General features: G+C 40.5%; 1 protein-coding gene across 1 annotated transcript in view; it reads left to right on the top strand.

Moving 5' to 3' along the window:
• The first annotated feature begins 244 nt into the window (after positions 1–244).
• The window catches only part of LOC124619327 (odorant receptor Or2-like), a 31,777-nt gene continuing 19,133 nt past the window's right edge, over positions 245–12,888 (top strand). The window contains exons 1-2 of the mRNA XM_047145635.1: positions 245–323; positions 10,558–10,657. Of these exons, the coding sequence (XP_047001591.1) occupies positions 10,592–10,657 (66 nt within the window). The 5' untranslated portion in view covers positions 245–323; positions 10,558–10,591. The remainder of the gene's footprint in view (positions 324–10,557; positions 10,658–12,888) is intronic.

Here is a 12,888-nt window from a genome sequence, read left to right as displayed (position 1 = left end):
CCGTATATCCTGGCGCTGCCGTACGATGCGACGCAGCCTCTCGCCTTCGCGGCCACGTGGCTCTACTGCGCCTACATTGTCTTCAGCGTGTGTACCGCGACCATGGCTGCCGACTCCTTCAACATCAGCCTGATGGTTCAGCTGCGCAACCAACTCGATTTGCTGAGCAGAAACCTTCGGAGCCTAAGCGACAGTGTCTCACACACGAAATCTTCTTCGTTCAAAACACACTCTCTCCAAAATATACACACTTCAGAAGATTTAAGCCACGACATACACTATCGGTTGCGAAAGAGCGTCCTTCATCATCAAGCTATCATAAGGTATGTATATATAAATATTTAACACAGCAAACCACAAGGTGTGTTGAGAACACATACAGATTATGGGTTTAGTTTTTGACAAATAGTTTTTATTCTGCAATTTCGGCGTATCGTCATTACTACCATGACTGTTCGATGTTTTGTTACGGCATACAGGGTGAATCACCTAAATCTTGCATCGCAAATATTGCAGAAATTGAAAGTGATATTGATGTGCGGTTTTCACAGAATGGATTGGTAGCTAACCAACAGATTGTAAGCCGGCCTCGGTGGCCGAGCGGTTCTAGGAGCTACAGTCTGGAACCGCCAGACAGCTACGGTCTCAGTTTCGAATCCTGCCTCGGGCATGGATGTTTGTGATGTCCTTAGGTTAGTTAGGTTTAAGTAGTTCTATGTTCTAGAGGACTGATGACCTCAGAAGTTATGTCCCATAGTGCTCAGAGCCATTTGAACCATTTTTGAACAGATTGTAACAAACGTAGAAAGATTTTTGTGCAAACATACACAGTTTTAAGTGTAACAACGCTTATTGGCATTAACGAACTAACAGTAGGATAAATTAGAATCCGGTGGTGCTTGTTGAAGGATTCTGGTGCTAGTCTTTTACAAACATTTGCTACACCTACACTTGTACAGTACCAGTGGTAGCACACAATACGGAACAACACAGGTGCATACAGTAGTTATATGGATTCTGCCCAGTAACGAGACAATTTACCATCACAGGGTGTGTTCAAAATGACCACCGGCAGCGGCAGTCCACGCATCCAGTCTGGTATGGAACGACTGCCGCACAGGTGTTAGCATTTCAGCGGAGATTTCGGGACAGGCTGCTGTAATACGCCATTGCATATCATAGAGTGTAGTTGGCATGTCCTTGTAGACAGTGGCTTTCAGCTTTCCCTGCGGAAAAAAAGCCTACAGGCGTCAAATCTGGGGAACATCCTGGCCAAGGTTCACGAACTCTGCGCCCAATCCAGAGATTTGGAAACAATTCGTGAAGACATGCCTTACAGCCACTATGATGGTACCACAGGTTCCTCCAAGTCTGCAGAGAAACGTCTTCTAGCACCTGTAGAAGAGGATCTGTTAGAAAGCTGCGATACTTGGGCACATACGGTGTTCCGTCTATTAAAAACGGGAATATGAGCCGATAAATCACTATCTCATACCACGAGTTTGCACTCCATGGACGCTGACATTCCACTTGCCGATGGCAAGGGGCATTGCCAGCAGACCAATAGTGCATGTTTTGGCGGTTTACCTGCCCATGACTGGTGAATGAGGCCTCATCACTGAACAACATACCTCATATATCTCGATTATTCTGTCTTAATGGCCACGTATATAAGTTAACACGAGTCTCATAATAGTTTCCATGCAGCTCTTAAAAGAGATGTATAGGGAGGTACCCTATGTCAATGAAGAATGCTTAGGACCCTTGCTTGATTCATACCACTTCCTCGTACGATTGCTCGGGATTTAACGTGTGGATCAACTGTGGCAGAAGCAAGAACATTATTAGAATTATTATAGGCTGTGGCTAAGCCATGTCTCCGCAATATCCTTCCTTCGAGGAGTGCTAGTTCTGCAACGTTCTCAGGAGAGCTTCTGTGAAGTTTGGAAGGTAGGAGACGAAGTACTAGCGGAATTAAAGCTGTGAGGACGGGGCGTGAGTAATGCTTAGGTAGCTCAGTTTGTAGAGCACTTCCCCGCGAAAGGCAAAGGTCCCGAGTTCGAGTCTCGGTCAGGCACACAGTTTTAATCTACCAGGAAGTTTCAAGAACATTATTATTTCTCCCTGTCCCCTTGTCACTTCTTTTTTCTGTTATGTTGTCTAGGTGCTACACTACCACTTTAACTTCACTGGACGAAGAGGCTGATAAATAAGTGCAGACAATGTTGATGTCTATTGGGATACCTTGCTGCATATACCGTACAAGAACGCACTGCATTCTTTCTACATTCGCCATACACAATCAGCATGTCGGTTTTCTCAACACTGGAAAATAAATAGCATCATCCACTCACGACCTACTGCTTGGACTGTCACACACACTAACTAATTAGCAGTCGCTGTGCTATCTGTAAGCAAGCATAACAATTTAGTACCTAGGAACTACACAGGATGAGTGGCACAATAAAGTGTTGGTGTCGAAACTTTTCACATTGCGATATCTTGTAAACGACTTGCACTAGAATCCTGCATCAAACAACAATGACATTCTAATTTACCCTACTTTTAGTTTGTCAGAGTCAGCAGACATTGAGGCACTTAAATTTGGATGTTTGCACAAAAAATACACGTAATTTTTATTATTACAATCTCTTTATTGGAGGGAGTAGGAGCCTCTAATTACTAATTCATTCAGTGAAACCGCATATGAAGAGCACTTTCCATTTCCGCAAGAGGACAAGAATCGAGACTGAAGAAGTTGTTCTGACTACGACACATTTCAATCCACACGGTAGCATGAGAAGTTCCGCCAAGGAATGTGTGATCACACAGATAAGTGTCTTGCGCATCTTGCGTCGACATAAATTCCAAATTTACATCTGCCCCACCACTCGGATGACGTGATTCTCAACGTCAAATAGAGTTCCGTCTGTTTGTCACTTAGCGCCTGGGAGACCAAACTGTTTCTTGAACGTCTGTTCTTAACGTACGAAGCACCGTTGACGAACTACGCTAGTGTAAATTTATGTAACGGTCAGTACTTTGCATGCGCCAAGTCGTCAGTATATCCGAGTTAAGGGTTTAGTATATTTAAAATGTATTGCGTCTAAAAATTTCGACTAGCACCCATTGATACATTTGTTCGACAGCAGGTTCTTTACCTTTAAGAAGCATTCAGGTGCTGTTGTTATTGTGGTCCTCACTCCTGAGAATGGTTTGATGCAGCCCTCCATGCTACCCTAACATGCGCAAGCATCTTCATCTCCAAGTAACTACTACAACCTACATCCTTCTGAATCTGCTTAGTTTATTCATCTCTTTCGTCTCCCTCTACGATTTTTACCCTCCACGCTGCCCTCCTCCCCCCCCCCCCCCCCTCCAACACAAAATTGGAGATCCCTTGATACCTCTGAACATGTCCTACCAACCGATCCCTTCTTCTAGTCAAGTTGTACCAGAAATTCCTCTTATCCCCAGTTCTATCAGTACCTCCTCATTAGTTACGTGATCCTCCCATCTAATCTTCAGCATTGTTCAGTAGAACCACATTTTAAAATCTTCTATTCTCTTCTTCTATAAACTAGTTATCGTCCATATTTCACTTCCGTACATGGCTTCACTCCATACAGAAACTTTCAAAAACGACTTTCTGACACTTAAATATATACTTGATGTTTCTCTTCTTCAGAAAAGCTTTCCTCTCCGTTGGCAGTGTACATTTTATATCCCTTCTACTTCGGCCATCACAAGTTATTTTGCTCCCCAAATAGCAAAACTCATCTACTTCTTTAAGTGTCTCATTTCCTAATTTAATTCCCTCCTTCACGTATCTGAAGACAAAAACAGGTTGGATACTATTTCGTTTTTCAAATCTACTCGAAGTCTGTACGAGTTTGTTGAAGGGATACCTCATGAGTATTTTAGTACAAGCGACCCACTGTCTTATAGCAGTGTAGTAATGTAATTTTTTTTACCTCAGTCGCCTTGGTTTCTTTGAAAATGAGATCACATAAGTAAAAAAGTGTGTAATATGCAGTAACCAATATGTATACCACACACCGCATAACACAGAGTAACGCAGCAACCTTCAGACGAAACTTTGCACTGCGATGAAGTTGGCGTCGCTGCGTGGACAGATAAGAATAGCGTTTTTATGTCGCTCTTCCACTGCATTCACACACCAAAATACTCTGAAGGTATCCCTGAACAACCCCCGAAAATTTGTCTGTGGATACGGGGTCCATCCTTTATGTTACGTCTTGAACAATATCGCTATTGGTTGTTGTCCCAATTTATAACAATAGAAGCAGCAACTGTGGTCGCAGGCACAATTTCAGGCATTTCGTTAGTGATCACATTCGCTGCTTTCACTGAATAATATTACCATGATGAAACACTAAGCTACACGAGCAAGAAACAATAAACTTCCTCTCTGTTTACGTGATTTCGGAGTTTGACGTATAACAGCTGACAAGAGGGAGTCCACAGGGAGGGGTCGACTTTTTTGCGACCTCTTTTGCGAGTAATCGACGAATAAGCATTGCGCATGGTGCTCTAGACCGAAAATGTCAAATTCACAGCTCGCGGGCCGCATGCGGCTCTTAAAGGTCACCTCTGTGGCTCGCCCCGGGAATATAACGATATTCTCTGAATTAGACTGTTAATATATATATGTATAACGTGTCACCTTACGTGCACGTGCTTAATACACTACTAGCCGTGAATATTTTGGCAGACGATTGTTACGTGGCATAGTACGAGTGTAAAATGAGACACCATTCAACTATTTTACTGACTTCTTGTGATATCGTTACACAAGGCGTACGAAATGTACCCCTCGCATACTAAATTGTGGGTTTCTGAACATAACACCTTCCATCAAAAATGCATTGCCCTGTGTAAAATGACAGTAGAGTTATTTGCCAAAACAAAGTCGCCATACTCTACATACAGACGATAATTCAACGAAATAAATTTCCATCTTCACTGCAAATTAAATCATTAATACTGCTTTCGTAATACAAACATCTGCTTGGGTGGTGACCTTATTACAAATTCTGTTATTAATAGAACTCGTAAGGCCATGTCCGCTATGGCAATAACTCACAAAACATAGTTATACGAGCTGTTCGGAAAATCCCGTTGCAAAGAGGGTTGTGAGTGCATAATATTTTGAATAGGAACTCATGCCCGGAAACATACTGTATCCGTTCTACGAGGGTTTAAATCATGATGTGTAACGCATTCGCATGTACTGAAGGAAAGAGTTGCTTGTCCTGGAGTGCCATAACGCACACAAGATGACGTTTTTAACAACGTTGGTGGTCGCTATGACCAATGCGCTGGTTTGTTTTGTTTGTTTTGTAATAAGTAAACACATAATGGATATTTCGATACATTTCTTTTCGAATTGTTACCTAATAACTGCACTGTGTCACACCTGATTCAATTCCTCAAGCAGAAGTGGATCAGTTGAAAATCTGATTTTAAACCTCCATCGGATGGGAACAGTACTTCTCTCGACATGGTTTCTTACTGAAAATAATATTTAATCACTCCCCTCCACAAGTCGCAGATGTTTGTTTGGGAATTTACACACACACTCTATATCATAAAATTGCAAGGTGGCTTCAGTTAACACTGTGATAAAAATTGTTTTCTCTAACAAGAATGTAAGCACAACTTACTTTTCATTTTTAATTTTTGGTCATCAGTCTTCTGACTGATTTGGTACGACCCGCCACGAATTCGTCTCCTGTGCTAACATCTCAGAGTAGCACTTGCAATCTACGTCCTCAATTATTTGCTGAATGGAGTCTCTGTCTTGCTCTACAGTTTTCGCCCTTTACAGCTCCCTCTAGTACCACGGAAATCATTCCCTCATGTCTTAACAGATGTCCTATAATCCTGTTCCTTCTCCTTATTAGTGTTTTCCACATGTTCCTGTCTTCTCCGATTCCGCGCAGAACCTCCCCATTCCTTACTTTATCAGTCCACCTAATTTTCATTATCCGTCTGTAGCACCACATATCAAATGCTTCAGTTCTCTTCTGTTCCGGTTTTCCCACAGCTCATGTTTCACTACCATACAATGCTGTACTCCAAACGTACATTCTCTGAATTTTCTTCCTCAAATTATTTTTTTATATTAGTAAATTTCTCTTGGCCAGGAATGCCCTTCTTGCCATTGCTAGTCTGCTTTTGATGTCCTCCTTGCTTCGTCCGTCATTGGTTATTTTGCTGCCTAGGTAGTAGAATTCCTCAGATTCATCTACTTTGTGACCATCAATCCTGATGTTAAGTTTATCGCTATTCTCATTTCTACTACTTCTCATTACCTTCGTCTTTCTTCGATTTACTCTCAGTCCATACTCTGTACTCATTAGACTGTTAATTCTGGTCAGCAGATCATGTAATTCTCCTTCACGTTCGCTCAAGATAGCAATCAATGATACCCTTTCACCTTGAATTTTATTTCAATTCCTGAACCTTTCTTTTGTTTCCATCATTAAGTCCTCGATGTACAGATTGAAGAGTAAGGGCAAAAGACTATATCCTTGTCTTACACCCATTTTAATACGAGCACTTCGTTCTTGGTCGTCCGCTCTTATTATTCCCTCTTGGCTGTAGTCCATATTATATATGACCCGTCTCTCCCTATAGCTTACCCCTACTTTTTTTCAGAATGTCAAATATCTTGCACCATTTTACATTTCCGAAAGCTTTTTCAAGATCGACAAATCCTATGAACATGTCTTCATTTATCATTAGTCTTGCTTGCATTATTAACCGCAACGTCAGAATTGTCTCTCTCGTGCCTTTACCTTTCCTAAAGCTACACTGATCATCATCTAGCGCAGCCTCATTTTTCTTTTCCATTGTTGTGTATATTATTCTTGTGAGCAACTTGGATGCATGAGATGTTAAGCTGATTGTACGATAATTCTCACACTTTTTAGCTCTTGCAGTCTTCGAAATTGTGTGGACGATGCTTTTCCGAAAGTTAGATGGTATGTCGCCAGACTTATACATCCTACACAGCAACTTGAACAGTTGTTTCGTTGCCACTTTCCCCAATTGTTTTAGAAATACTGATGGAATGTTATCTATCCCTTCTGCCTCATTTGATCTTAATCACAGAAAATTCCTCCCCCCGTGTTTTCACGGATGTGTAGAGACGTGCTCTGACTCGTTTTACGGGCGGGATCCCTTTACAGCTGTGGATTGAGTGCCATCTCCGGCTGAAACACATGAAGTCTCGCACACGGCCGCCCTCACGCCGCCGCTGTGTTGGAGCCGCTCCCGCCGATCTACTGTAGATCTGCCGACCACACAACTTCCACGTGCCGCTAATCCGTCGCTGCACGTGTAGGGACCCGTAAGTTGTCCGATGCAGAAGCCGCCCCCACACGTCACGCTTCACGGCACATGCCATCACTAGATCGACAGCTTGGCAACTTGATTCAGCTCATGGTTCATAAAGTCTCTCAATCTTTCATCGATATGGTGCGAGCACATATACTTTCTACAGACATAACACTTTGTTTCTTCCAATATTTTCTTTGAATTGTATCCTTACTAACCGTCGCTCCAATCTCAAAAAATTATCTCAACCTTTCCTTCGCAAATATAGCTTATAATCATTTTCATGAAATCGGTTTGAGAACTACAGTTCAAATGTAATTTTCCCTCATAATATTCGCTGTTAGTTGCAAATAACAATAACAGTAGTCGCGTCGGAATCTTTATAATCAGTATCAATATACAGCAGTGCACAACAAAATACAAAATTCACAGATATATCCAATCATGCATTGTTCGATTTAGTCTAACACAATGAATCGATTTAAATGGCTCAGAGACCTGTAAAAGATTCCTCCCACCTTAAATAATCACTGTCTAATAACTATCTTTCAGAATTTACCGGTAATTTCCCTTACGCAATGTTCATTTCCAGAACATTTCCTGCTATACTGATTACACGCAGATTACTGGCAGTTTCCCCAATTAGGGGCGCAAAATGTAATGTTCTTATCCAAGGGATGCGAAAAGTAAACCTCGTGTAATACACAGTGGTTTTCTAAATGTAAAACTATCCACCAAAAAGAGATTCCATATTCAAAATACACACTGTATTCTCAGTGTAATATGCATGCCTAGTTCTGGCATGCCTGGACGCAATTTGACTACCTGTTGTAAAGATGACGCGTTGTCTTTGTTCCGAATGGTTCCTTCCGCTCTTTCTCCGCAGACTCTAACGTTCATCCAATAAACAGTGCACAACGAAATGGCTAATGGGGAAGTCTCAAGGTTACTAAAATCAGAATCGCAGAATAATAGTAAGTCGCCTGATTTTCTTGGATTCATATAATCCCAAACGAGCAAATCGATATCTAGAGCCAGTCTAACAATGTTCATAGCAAAGTTCTCGACTATTAATGAACATTTTTCGATTACCCTTAAAAGTCACAGAAAATGCTTCACACGATCTTAAAGTTAACGTATGATCGCACTTGTACGTTTTACAAGGCTACTTTCAATAATGTGTTTCCTTCTTATGCGAAATTACACATCACACACGGATTCACGCTTTATCGCTTCGGAAACCAATGGTAGACGCCTTGTGAGTTCTCTTAAGTGATTGGCGCCTGCCCGCTCACGTCTTACTTCTCATTGGTTGATTCTGTCCACCAGTGATATCAATATCAACTGAAATTTACCATTGCTTTCTGATTCTGAATTTACCATTCTCGAAATTATTGTTAAACTTGTCAGTGCAGCAACGTTAGCTGCATATTTGCGGACGCTTATTATTGTTTACACAGCAAACCTAAATAACGAACGATACGCCTCTGAGCGCCAACCTTTGTAACTGAGTCACCAATGTCTCTGTAGGTTTCAGCACGACACGGCTTCCACTACCCCATCGTCCGCATGCTCTGAGACCACTTTTGGCGTCGTGGGATGGGCAGTTCTTGTCAGAAGCATATGACTGTGAAGTACACTGTATCTCCCTACAAAATTTCAGATATTTTATCAGATACTCTTGTTTGTCGCTAATTATCAGCTGATCTAACTAAAAGAATATAGTATCATTTTAAGCAAGCCAAGGAATGTAGTAAACGAAAAAGTTTCATCTGAACTGCTAATGTGCTCTACAGGTGTATCTCAGGGGTGAATTTGCTTCCTCTCTTGTTCTTAGCATATAGATAGATAATCGACCATCGCAGAGCCAAGAGGAAAATGGAAGTGTTGAATTCAAGCTCACTTCATCTTGAAACTGGTTTATGTAAATGATGTTTCCTTGAAAATTATTAAAAGTTTTTGCAAGTGAACAAACTCACACAGTCTATGCATATCTTTACGGCACAAAGTCTGAGCAAACGATTAGAAATAACGCAGGAGAGAACTAGAATGAATGAAACAAAATATAAATTCTTTCTTGTTGGCTTCAATAAGGAACTGAAATGCATGTTAAACGTCATACGTGGTCTTACACTTTCTAGTTCTGTAACTGTTGTATTACGGAAAATATCAGAATTTGGAGATTAAAACATGAAGAAGTTGCACTTAAACAGCGCACAATTCAGCCTCAACATGGCACAGAAATACACAATGCAATAAATCATAAAAGCCGTTGACTCAGAGATGTGAGGAATCTAATGGACGATGAAGTTCAAATAGAAACCAAAACTATACCTACTTGGTAATCCCTTCTGCTGCATTGAGCAATTTCTGAATATATGGTCCTTCAATTACCATGTATGTACGAGAGAGCGAGAATGCGTGATACAGAGGGAAGTAGAAGGAGAGAGGGAGATGGAGAGAGAAAGAGAGTGTGTAGAGAAACATGAAACGCATGTTAAAAAAATAGTTTAGTTTTTATTTAAAAAGTACTCACGAAAGCTAACTGATTTGTTCCGCATCGTATCAAGAGAAAGCAATTAACTATCTAGCACACACACACACACACACACACACACTGTTTTACAGAACTTATGTACTACTGCAACACTTGCTGATTCCGTAGTAGGTGCTTGACTTTCCCCTGGTTATCAATATCTGGTCCTTTGTTTGAGATACTTATTACTAGATGCCTGTCGCCGTATATCGCATTCGTCTGTAAGCAGCGATTTTCATACACTGGAGACACGCTACGACGTAGGAAAAAAATTTTGAACTTTCATCGGCCTGACGTTCTATGTGAGATCCATCAGCTTAATAGTCTTGTTACAAGTAGTCCCATCTGTCTTTTTAGTGTAAAAGCATATGCCGGAGACAGGCGTCTTTATTCGCGAGGTTTTTGAACAATTTATTTATTTTCGGTGTTCTCGTGTGGTGATTTCGAGCTATGATTTTGTACTCTCAATGGAAGAAATGTATTTTATCCTGAATATCAGTTTCATTAGAACATGTTTATTCACTGTCAATGCCTACACGACGTATGGTCTCTTAATCATTTTCTGTTAAAGATTAAGTTTGTGTTGATGTCTTGTACAGTCTTTATTAATAAGAATATGCCTGTAGGATGAATCGTTGTTCTTCACATGTTGGCAGGAACTTTGAGCTGCTGGAGCAGTGTTTAGGCGGGATGCTACTGGGACAAAGCCTCTCCGTCGGGGTGTGCTTCTGCTTTCAGCTTTTTCAGACTGCCAAGGTAAATTATGAACCTAACAGTTCAGTTGATAGAGAATTCCATCGTCTGGAGTCATCCATTTTCCGTTAACGCCTTTTATGTACTTTGACAATATCGTTATCGAGGGATCAGCAAGCCTAAGCTTCCTTTTCGCAACCGAGAACTGCTGTCCTTTATCAAATGTTGTATTCACCTGGTCGAATGGGGCCGAAGAAACAGAGTTTCTTCTTGGATTGAATCGGGGCTGTATGCAGGTGTATTTGCATCACATACTGTGACTTCACATGCCATCATCTTTGGCGAACTAGATCCTCATATGATATTTGTAGACTTTGTGGCTGCTTTTGTATACAATGATACCTAACCGCTCATAATAACCCAACCACCTGGATAACGAGAAATGTTATGACATATCCAGACTATCAATGTTGAGAGTGTAGAAGCGTCCCAGCACGTACTGCATAAGCATTGTCGGGAAGGAGTTTCAAATTTAAATACACTATCTTACACATTTTTAGAAGGTTAGCGGGCATATTATATAGAAACTACTAGATTTTTAAGGAAATTAAGAGTCTGAATGCAGAGTGAAATAGAAAAAATGGATGGAAGGTACCATGTGAGCGTATTCTTTCGCTCTCCTGTACTATGATTTCAGGAGATCCGTATTGAATTCGTGCTGACCTATTCTGTCTTTAGCCCTATCTTGTGTATCTAGCCCAGTCTTGGTGTTATCACTGCTACATCTGCATACCAAATATGGGAAGAAAATTCGTGAATGTCTTTGTCAGCAAATTGCGTATAATTTGCTATGTATATTTTTGTAACCTAATTGTTTGTGTGCTGTATTTTGAATTAAATTTTTGTGGGTTAATTATTTGTTTGTTGCATTTCTGAAGACACAATTGGGCGGTTGATGGCATTTTAAATATGGCCTTGTGAAATGGTCAGAAAAAAAGACTCAGGACAGGTAGAACAAGGCACGAAAGGATCCTACACCCTCCATGTACCTATTCTGCCTCCTTGGAAAAGGGAATGGAAGGCGGGAAACAGAGAAAAACTGATTTATTTATATAACCAGAGTCCGTGTAAGTCCATTTGAAAGAAATATTTGATTCGCCATTGTACATTTTGGACCAAAATTACATCACCCAAGGTTCAGTTGATTATCGAAAGCCTTACATTATGATGTCAAAATCATTGAAAAATTGTTTGTAGGAGGTTGTAGCACATTGCTGATTGTAATTTGAGAAATTTGCAGGAGAATATTTGCAAATTTAATTAAAACTTAAAATGAACGTGAGAACTTTTCTACTTTATTTTGTACCGTAATGATGTAAGTACCATATGTTGTTTCCGCTAGTAGGCTATATGAACATACATAGTTTTCAGAGATGACACTGCTAGTGTCAAGGAAACGGGCGAGGTGGTAGATATACATCTTTAACTGCGTATGTGATATTCCTCTTCCTCTTTTTACTTGGGGAAACCTGTACAACTGAACATAAGCTAACCTGCTTTACTGCTTCCTGCTGCTACCACTGAGCCCGAATTTCACTTTTCTGCATAGGCCAGTGTAAATGACATCTGCTGGGGTTTGGGATTTTTTCATGGATTTATACATTGCGAATTTCTTCTTTATATATTTACTCCGAGATATGTAGGCTTTTCGCTAGGTTACTCCTGCTTACTGCACAAACACTTTTAGTACGAACTGTGACTTGTGCCAGACATAAATTGTTGTTTCCCGGCAAAATTTTATATGTCTAAAAGAAATTCACTAATTTTTTCCTCAGAGTGTCCATTATTTCCAATACACCAACTCCAACAGATGCTGTACAGTTTTCTCCTAAATATATATTTTTAATCTCACATACTTACATTTTAAGTAATCACCATAAAATAACACTGAGGTAAAACAGTGACCGGAAACACAACTCTGTTACATTTAAACTCGTTGAGCTCAACTGTTCATGATTCAATTAATTAAGATAGCACAACCTGCGCTGTAACAGTAAACGATTTTTCATTAATAACAACTCATTAGAAGAGTATTTGTTGACGTTTGCTCTTTACAAGAATAAAAGTGACGAAGCTTTAGGTCTCATTTTCATCTCGTCGTACGACATTAATATCTGACATTGTTGTTGATTCCGTACTCAAGAGACGGACATTGGGATATTGCTGCAGAGATCGTACACTAAAAAATGTTCCGAGCTGTACCAAAGTAACAAGTAAGTACGTGTCATACGGTT

This window comes from Schistocerca americana, chromosome 6 (assembly GCF_021461395.2).
Source record: "Schistocerca americana isolate TAMUIC-IGC-003095 chromosome 6, iqSchAmer2.1, whole genome shotgun sequence".
NCBI classification, from domain to species: domain Eukaryota; kingdom Metazoa; phylum Arthropoda; class Insecta; order Orthoptera; family Acrididae; genus Schistocerca; species Schistocerca americana.
This window is presented reverse-complemented; position numbering and strand designations above follow the sequence as displayed.